This window comes from Physeter macrocephalus, chromosome 14 (assembly GCF_002837175.3).
Source record: "Physeter macrocephalus isolate SW-GA chromosome 14, ASM283717v5, whole genome shotgun sequence".
Taxonomy (NCBI): Eukaryota; Metazoa; Chordata; class Mammalia; order Artiodactyla; family Physeteridae; genus Physeter; species Physeter macrocephalus.
In genome coordinates, this window is record NC_041227.1 from 3,912,199 (window position 1) to 3,921,586 (window position 9,388).

The 9,388-nt window shown below is 56.2% G+C and overlaps 1 protein-coding gene across 2 annotated transcripts in view; it reads right to left on the bottom strand.

Annotated features, from left to right (window-relative positions):
* The window catches only part of EDN3 (endothelin 3), a 22,701-nt gene extending 14,714 nt beyond the window's left edge, over positions 1-7,987 (bottom strand). The window contains exons 1-2 of one of the 2 annotated variants that reach the window (XM_024128584.3): positions 7,574-7,987; positions 6,654-6,942 (exon numbers count right to left, since the gene is read on the bottom strand). In XM_024128584.3, the coding sequence (XP_023984352.1) occupies positions 6,654-6,942; positions 7,574-7,625 (341 nt within the window). In that variant the 5' untranslated portion in view covers positions 7,626-7,987. The remainder of the gene's footprint in view (positions 1-6,653; positions 6,943-7,573) is intronic. The other variant, XM_055090293.1, reaches the window with a different exon arrangement.
* Between the last annotated feature and the right edge of the window lie 1,401 nt (positions 7,988-9,388).

Below are 9,388 nucleotides of genomic sequence, written 5' to 3' on the forward strand. Positions count from 1 at the left end.
GAGAGGGAGAGGGAGAGGGAGAGGGAGAGGGAGAGGGAGAGGGAGAGGGAGAGAGAGTGTGTGTGTGTGCGCGCCCACGTGTCCCATTTTAAGGAGGTCTCTGTTTCCACCGAAACATGACTTAGAATGAGATGGGGTCATTTCCCTCCTAAACAGTTGATCTATTTGTTATGTGCTCCAAAGCTGGGCGCCAGTGGCACGGGGTTACCTGGAGCTAGGAAAGGGGCCCCAGGCAGCCCCACTGGACATGCTGAGATGCTGCCAGTCCAGAGCGGGAAGAAGAGCTGGCGTTACAAAGCCCCGTGAGCTCCGACCCAGCCGTGGGACCCCCTTAATGAAAGCAATGTTTGCTCCCCAGCTTCCTTTGTTTTAAATTCTTGCAGGAATATACCGCACCAGTGATGTCAGGGCCTTTCATCTGCCTTCACATTGAAGGCCAAGTTCCTAGCTGCAATGCCCCTTTCATCTAGCAGAAATCTAAATTCTCCCTCCAGGGTCATGCAGGGTCACGACCTCTTTGTGCCGAGTTTTCTCGAGGCAAATCAAACTGCCTTCCAGCCTCAAGCCTCTTTCTCATACAGTCAGGATCAGCTGCATTTCAAGGAACCCATCTTTGTCCCTGGATATCTCACCTCCTCACAGCCACTCTGGGGTAGAAAAGGGCACTTTCAGTCCAAGTGAACCCAAGCGGAAGGTCATCTTGTGTGAGCCGACCTTGCCGACAAACTCTGAAATCTAGCCCCGATGCCCTCAAATTTGAAAGACGCATCTTGCCGTGAAATGTTCTGAGCTACTGTTACCCAAACTCAAAATTGGGAGGTAAACGTCTGCTAGATTTTTAAGGGGGAGATGGTTACATGGGAGGGAAACAACTCAGAGCGTAAAAACATGATCAATCAGAACCCTGAGTCCAAGATCATTTTTAGTCTGGCTGATACAGTCTTTTCTTATGTGTCCTTATTTATTTACCATTTTTGTAAACAGACTCCGTAGTTATTTCCTGGGATCCCTTCCTAGTGGCCCGCACTCAGGTCCCCGGCGGTGCTGGGTGCATGGGAAATGACTGCAAAGCGTTGTGTCTATTCTGTTGGACTCACCCTTACTAAGATTTCATCGTTTAACGAAAAAGTTCTAAACAGATCTAAAAGTTTAGAAAGTTCTAAACAGAACTTTTAGAAAAAGTTCTAAACAGTTCTAAAAGTTCTAAACAAATTCGAATTATCCTGAAATGCCAGACCCCCGCCCTCTCCCCTGCTTCAACTGTACCCACCTCCCCATTTAGCAGAGGGCGCCCAGGGCAGTGCCTTCAGAGAACACCATGCCCTGTTCCCCCAAATTCTAATTATTTACCAAGGTAAGTAGGACTCAGGCAAGAAAGGAGGGGCAGAAAAGGGCAGGACCAAATCTCATCAAGCCTGTAACAACCTTTGGCCACCAGAGCGCTTATCAAGCCACTTATCAGCAGTCATCAAAACACACCTTTTCCCAGGGTCTGTAAACCTTATGCAAATCAGATGCTAATAGAGCACGCACCAAGGGCCATAGGGTAGGGAAAAAGTGAGGTACCCGGGGGCAGGCTCCTCAGTGTTACTGAAGGAAGCAGCGCAAGACCAGTTAGAGGGTCCAAGGAAGCCTACCTCAGCAGGACTTGAGCTTCCTAGTCACCGGCTTCTCCAGTCACAGACTGGGATACGGCAGGTGGGGCGGCAGGATGGGTTATGCAGCCCCAGGGGTTGTACAGTTATCTGCGTGGTCATGTCTTTGAGGTACTGAGTGTCTGCCAGAGTCCAGACACTGTGCTGAGAATTCCCCTCACTCTTTCTCATGTCACCCTCACACAGCTTTACTCACAGAAGTCACGGCCAACATCAGTGTGGACCGCCGTCTCCATCGTCACCATCGTCTACACGATCATGACGAAGCTCGGAAAGACTATCCTTCTGCCTCAAAAGCTGCATCTCCAGCAACGATACTCCCAGTCCTGACGCACGGGTCACGTGACTGTTATTGGGGTCTCTGAAATCACATGGTGGGTGGGCAGCTGGCCCCACATCAGTGGGAGGCTGGCAAACCAGATCCATCCATTCCTCTGGGATGCCCTCAGACTTAAAATGTCCCTTCTTAGAAACGTGCTGGCATGTTTCTCTTGAACAACACAGGAGGCAAAGATGAGTGTTGAATTGTTGCCTTTTTGTGGCAGAATACATTGAAATACAATTAAAATGTTTTGTTATTATTATTTTTACTCTGCTTCTCTGGGGAAACAAATGCCGTTCCTGAGTCAGTGTGGCCAGCTTGATCATCTTGTTAGGTCACCATCCTAGAGTCACGCTGATGTCTGCAACTTACCCAGGGGCACAGGGAGAGGGTGGCACCACTCCCCAGGCCAGGCAGCGAGTCACATCCAGGACACGGGGCAGAGCTCCTGGGTCTGGAGTCTTCCCACGAGATTACAGAGCCCAGATTTTCCACCACAGCCGTGATTCCAAACATCCTGCACTGTTCTTTCCAGAAATACATTCCTACTTGTCAGCCCATGTGGCTCATATTTTTGTGTGGAAACATGGTCACTGTCACAGCATCACAAGGCCTCCCTCGTTATGTCCTTGGAGGGATTTAGCAGATGGAAGTGTCCCTCAATTCTCAGGAAAAAGGTGGGGAGGGACAGAGCAGGGTTCCTTGCTGGGGGCCCTGCAGCTAACTCCACTGGCCATCTGAGAGTGAGTGATTGCACTCCACGGCCAGGTGTACAGTGGCAGGTGCAGAAGGACTACACTGCTAGGGGGTACCATTAGCACTGAGAGCTCTGTGATGGTTAATTTTTTATGTGTCAACTTGGCTGGGCCATGGTACCCAGATATGTGACCAAATGCCAGTGTAGATGTTGCTATATTTTAGAGGCAATTAACATTTAAATCAGTAGACATCGAGTAAAGCAGATCACCCTTCATAACATGGGTGGTCCTTGTCCAATCAGGTGAAGGAGAGGACAGAGAGGAGTGAGATGCCCTGAGCAGGAAGGGAATTCTGCCTCCAGGATGCCTCAGACTGAAGACTGCAACATCAGCTCGTGTGTGTGTGTGTGTGTGTGTGTGTGTGGTGCGTTTATATACACATAGATATCTACACACACACATCCTATTAGTTCCGTCTCTCTGGAGACCCTGATAGACACAGTGCCCCACCATGTCACAGGACACTCCTGTTTTTGAGGTATTCTCATGGAAAACAACCCCGAGTGCACAGGGGTGTAAGCACATGGGCTACTTGTCCCTACCTCTCTCCTTATTATCTTACTCTTGGCAAATTTTCCATGGCCATAAGACGGGATGTGTTTTTCTCTGGTGTGGAGTTTTGTTTTTGTTGGCAATGGTGGGGTTGCTGGGGGGAGGGGAGGGGCGGGGCTTCCTAACGTGGCCAAGGAGAGCCATGAGCATCCCTTGTCCCGTGGGTGAGCTGCTACCTCAGCCGTCTCCCCAGGGGCAGGAAGGGCAGTGCCCAGGATGCACTTGGTTCATTTCTCTCTGGGGTCCCAGATCTTCTGGAAGAAACAATGGAAGTCATGGGCCACAGCTCTGGAAAAATCCACATTCCCGCACACGTCTATAGGGATGTGAGACCTCTGGCAGCACCCACACACCCTGGGACAGCACGCCTCATTTGTGGGAGAAAGGCCCGCAGACAGAACCTCAGTGACCACAAAGACAAGGGCCTCACAGGAAGTCACCAGCGTTACTGAGATCGAGCTCAGGTCTGGAAGAACCAAGTGTGTAGAAGGATGTGGGGAAACCAGAGAACTTGGATCTCATACCCAGAAAATACCTCTGGGAGCAGCTGGTCTCTCGAGCCTTCACTTTCCACGTGAGAGACAGTAACTACAGCACCCCTCCTGAAGCTTTTGGGTCCTTAAACGCAGCCAAAATGACCATTCTCCAAGAATGCCTGCAACCTTGCAAGCATCCGGCTGTGATTTTTGCCTCTGCCTCCATGTGACCGGAAGGCAGTAGAAGGAAAGACACCGGAAGCTGAAAATCACCCAAAGTTCAAGACTCTCTATTTAGGCATGAGGCTCCAGACTCCTGCGGGTTCCCAGCATAGCCAGCGGTGGGGACAGCATGCAACACACACCCTGGAGAAGTTTCCAGAGAGCGAGAAGGTCTGCTAAAGAAGAGGGGGTGACAGCTAAGGGGTGGGGGGGCAGAAGCTGGAGAAGTCCTCAGTGTGTGCTACCCTTGTCTGTTTAGCTCAATCCAGTCACTCTTCAGATGCTTCCATTTCTCCAAAGTTCCCTAAAAGCCATTTCCTCACTTCGCGATCTTATCCAAGACGTTTTAAAGTTTGCCAGTGGAGCTGTCCGTATATCAACAGAGAATTTTTGGAAGGAAGGAAAGAAAGAGGGAAGGAGGGAGGGAGGAGGAAAAGAAAGGAAGACAGAGAAAGACCATCCAGGAACATCTTCCGTATAAAAGTTATGTCGCTTGTCTGACTTCAAAATGCTCAAGTCTGGCTATTGTCATTTTTTTTTTGTTTCCCCGGGTAGCTCACGAAACTCCCAAACACCATATTTAATCCTTTCCCCCTAGTGTTTAAAATGAATCAGGGTCAGGGAAGAGGGGAAGAGGTAAATCAAGCCGTGAGGGGAACGTTAGCAAGTTGGCCGTCCTAGAAAAAGCCAAAGACCCATGGCTTCGTCTCGGGCCCTACACGACAGCTCAGAACTGGGAGACAGGATTCCCACCAGGTCGCAGGGCTTTGCGACAATCGCTTCCCGCAGCCGGTGCCCAGGGCTTGGCGACAGGCAGAGAACTAAGGTGGTCTCCAAGTATCCCCTCCTTCCTCCCCTCCTCTCCTCTGCAAAGGCCCCCCCGCCCCAAATCTGCTTAGCTTTCTTCTTTCTCCTTCTAGACCCACAGCCTGGGATTCCTACCAAGGCTGCCCTCAGTCCTGGGTTCCGTGAAGCTAATTTGGTCAGAGGACAATGCCAGGAAGATAAGAATCAGAAAGGACAAGTGTCGGGGAGATGGGGACTGTAGGAGAAGGTGGCCCTGATCACTGTCTGAGAATAGAAGGCAATCAGTGGCGGCCCGTCCAGGAGACCCTCCCCAGCACACATCACTTTTGTGATCTGGCCCCGTCCTCCCTACTGTGGGCTGACGGTATGTGTAGGAGCCTGATCAGCCACAGCCCGGCAAGCGAATTCTGCCATCGGGGTCAGCTTCATTTGGGGGGACCTGGGATAAAACGCAAACATGGAGCCCTTGCTTCAAAGAGTATTAAGCATTTCCACTGCTGCTCTGCACACCTGAAAGTAACACAATACTGTAAGTCAACTGTACTTCGATCTTTTGAAAAAAGGTATTAAGCATTTCAAGATGGCGACAGTACACTTGACGCCACGAGGGTGTTCCTGAGCTGGAAGCCTGTGCACACGTCCAGGCTCCCCGCTGGAGCCAGCCCTGCCTGCCATGCTGGACAACAGGGTGGCTTTCCAGACCTCTCCCAGATGAACTCAGAGGGCTCCTGACCTGGTTTGAAACACATTCGGGCCCCCAGGTTCACCCTCCTTTGCATTCCATCCTCGAGGTGTCGGTGAAACAAGGTGGGTATGTGAGGCCCATCGAGCTATCAGCCAGGGTGCTCAGAGGTTAGATGGCTCGGAATGAAGGCACCCCTGAAGGACACGAATCAAGGGGCTCCAAACACAGTGGCAAAGTTGCCTTTCCAGGCCAAGGGCTCCAGGAAGGCTAAGAATCCCTAGTCAGGTGCAAGCAAGACGCCCAAGAGATCCCAAGAATACCTAGAAACATCTAGAGACGTCTGGTCCAAGTCCCAGATTTTAGAGACCAGGAAGGCAAAGGCCAAAGGCTGGTGACCAGAGCAAGGTCAAGCCCTCTTCACAGTTTGCAGGATGATGTTTCTGCAGAAGGGGTCCCTGAACTGAGTCACTGCCCACGGCCTCGGGAGAGAGTGGGCTTTACAGCAAGGAGACCCCACAACTAACTCAGGTGCCACTGCCTCGGTCCTGCGGTAAGAGAGTTCTTAGGGACCGGAAGGGCCAAGGGGAGCTGTCTGGGGCAGGGGGTGACAGTGGGCAGGAGAAGCCAGCCTGGGGAGGACCCGTGGGCTTGCCCCCCCCCCCAGGAGGTAAGGAGCCTGAAGCCCATGGAATTTCACCTCGACGGGGCAGGTTCCACTAGGCCCTGCCAAGCCCACCCCTGTGCTCCTTAGAGAACAGGCTGCTTTCAAGGAATTTGAAACTCCTCGGACGGAGCCTGGCAGGGTCAGCAAGGGGGGGCCAGGCCCACTTAGCCCCCCGGGGCAGGAGATAACCTTCGGGGCTTCTTCCCTCCCAGAGGGACTTCTCAGGTGTCTAATTCCTCTGGCTGGCTCATTTCACTCAGAGGGAGGGCTCGCCCTTCCACCGGATCAGAAACTCTGGGGTTGGGTTTCTCCTGGGCCAGACCCTCAGAGGGGATGGGGGTCACACCCTTGACCTGCAGACCTGACCTGGGCTGGCAGGAGAGAGCCTAGCAAGGGCTGAAGGCTGTGCCAGGCGGGCTCTGGGCTGACCAGGCTGGGATGGGACCAGGTCATCCCGGAGTGTGAAGAGAGGGGCCTGGCCCAGGAGCCCCCCGCCCCCAGGGCTGACTCACTCAGGAGTGTTGATCCAGATGATGTCCAGGTGGCAGTAGTAGACACACTCTTTGTCCTTGTAGGTAAAACATGTACAGCGCCGGGCTCGGTGGTGCACAGGGCCCCCCTTGGCCGCCTGCTCCCCAAACCGACCAGGTCCCTCCTCCTGCCCAGGGCTTCTGGGGCTTGGACCGCGCACTGCTGTTGCGGCCACAGTCTCCTCCGTGTCCCCCTCCGATCTGGCGGCAGAGGGGGCCCGGGGCTCGCCGCTCCTGCCAGCGTCCCCAGGCTGGGGGCGAGGCACCAATCCTGCAGAAGGCACATTGAGGGGCTCCTGAGTTGCCGAGGGTGCAGGCCCCGGACACCCGCCATCCCCCAGAACCCAGGGGAGGGGGAGAGCCAAACTTTCTGCCAAGTTTGCAAGCTAATGGCACTTTCTGTTAAGTCTCCAAGCTACGCCGGAGGTTCGGAAAAGTGTGCAAAGCTAGGCGCGCCGTTTCCGAAAAGTCTGCAAGTTGCGTGCACACTTGGTGAAAAGCTTGGGAGCTCTTCTCGCCGCGCAGCGTGCAAGCTATCTGCGCCCAATGAAAACGTGCAAGCATTGTGCAGGCTTTCGGAAAACTCTGCAGTCACTTTGCACAGTTTCTGAATCCTCTGCAAACTTTTGGAAAAGTTCCCGACTTCACGAAAACTCGACCAAGTCCGCCCCGGGCCCCGGGTCTCCAGCCTGCGTGTGGGCTGCAACCTCCCGAGCCCGCGGGGGGTCCGTGCCCTCAGCTTCTGCCCCCCAGCCCGCCCCCCGGGCGCCTGCAGGGGTGGCGAGCCGGGGCCAGAGGCCTCTGCCAGCGATGCCCCCTTCCCCGCGCCCCCCGCCCCGCCCGTCCCGGGGTCCTTTTGTGTGCGCTCGCGCCAGGAGCCGCGCGCCGCCCCGCCCGCTTACCTGCGGCGGAGGTCACTGCGAGCCCGAAGAGGAACCACAGCCGCAGCTCCATGAACCCCAATCGGCCGCGGGAGCACCGGGCCGGAGGACGGACGCCTGTGGCCGCGGAAGGGCGCTCGTGCCGGGCACGGCGGGCCTCGCCCTCCGGCTAGGGGGTCTTCGAGGCCGGCCGCTGGCTGGCTGCGTCCCGGGCTGCGGCCAGGAGTTGGCTGCGACGGTCTCGAACTTCAGAGCGCGCTACCCATCCCGGCGCAGGGCTGGCCGGCTGTGGGCTCCGGCCCTTCTGCTTCCCGCACCACCCCCTCGCCTCCCCGCCCCCCGGAGGGGCTGGAGCTGCCGCGCAGGGCCTTTGAACCCGGGGCGCGCGGGGGTCGCCTCGCAGGCGCGGGGGAGCCGGCCAGGCGCAGGGCCGGGTGCGATGTGTGTGTGTGCGGGGGGTGGGGGTGGGGTTTGGGGTGGGGGGGCGGGTCCGGGACAGCTGCCGGAAGGCCACGCGCGCGCACACACTCACGCTCACACGCGCGCACACACTCGCATACACACGCACAGGCGCGCACTCACGCTCACGCGCCCACCCCGCCGCGTCGCTGCCCGGACCGTGCAGCTAGCTCCCCACCGCAGCTCAGTGGGAGAGAGAAGAGGCTGCGCCTGAATCCTATCTTTTATCTCTGGGGCTCTGGAAAGCAGCATTTCTCAGCGTTCACCTAATGACACCTTACCCTTGCACAGACCTGCCTGCCAAGGCCCTGGGCGTACTTTACACTCGTGACTCACGGGCACCGGCAGCGTCTCCCCGCCTGTCCCGGGAGCTCAGAGCTGGTGGGTTTGCAGCAATCACGGGCAAAGTCAACCAAGAAGTGGAGCTAGCGGTCCTGGGGTGGCCCTGACTTGCTCACAGCCCCCTGCACTGGGGAGGTGGCTTCGGTGAGAAGCAGGCTCCTCTCCCAGTCGTGGTCTAATCACGCCACGTGTGAGAGGCGCTCTCAGCTCACCTGAGACTGGTCTCCTGCCCTGAGCACCACAGGAGGGAGAGGGTCGGTTAATTTCCTTGTTAAACACCCCCTTTGCTGAGAACTGTGCCTGGGCATAGGAAGTACTCGAGAAAGATTTGTCGAGGAATGAATGAGTGAACGAATAAATGCTTCCCATGGACTCCGCCCTGGACTGCTGACCTCTGAGCACACCAAGAAGCCCTTAGAGCCCCTCCCTGGCCAGAGTTCCCCGAGGGGTGGGGTTTGGGGTGGGGGGGCGGGTCCGGGACAGCTGCCGGAAGGCCACGCGCGCGCACACACTCGCATACACACGCACAGGCGCGCACTCACGCTCACGCGCCCACCCCGCCGCGTCGCTGCCCGGACCGTGCAGCTAGCTCCCCACCGCAGCTCAGTGGGAGAGAGAAGAGGCTGCGCCTGAATCCTATCTTTTATCTCTGGGGCTCTGGAAAGCAGCATTTCTCAGCGTTCACCTAATGACACCTTACCCTTGCACAGACCTGCCTGCCAAGGCCCTGGGCGTACTTTACACTCGTGACTCACGGGCACCGGCAGCGTCTCCCCGCCTGTCCCGGGAGCTCAGAGCTGGTGGGTTTGCAGCAATCACGGGCAAAGTCAACCAAGAAGTGGAGCTAGCGGTCCTGGGGTGGCCCTGACTTGCTCACAGCCCCCTGCACTGGGGAGGTGGCTTCGGTGAGAAGCAGGCTCCTCTCCCAGTCGTGGTCTAATCACGCCACGTGTGAGAGGCGCTCTCAGCTCACCTGAGACTGGTCTCCTGCCCTGAGCACCACAGGAGGGAGAGGGTCGGTTAATTTCCTTGTTA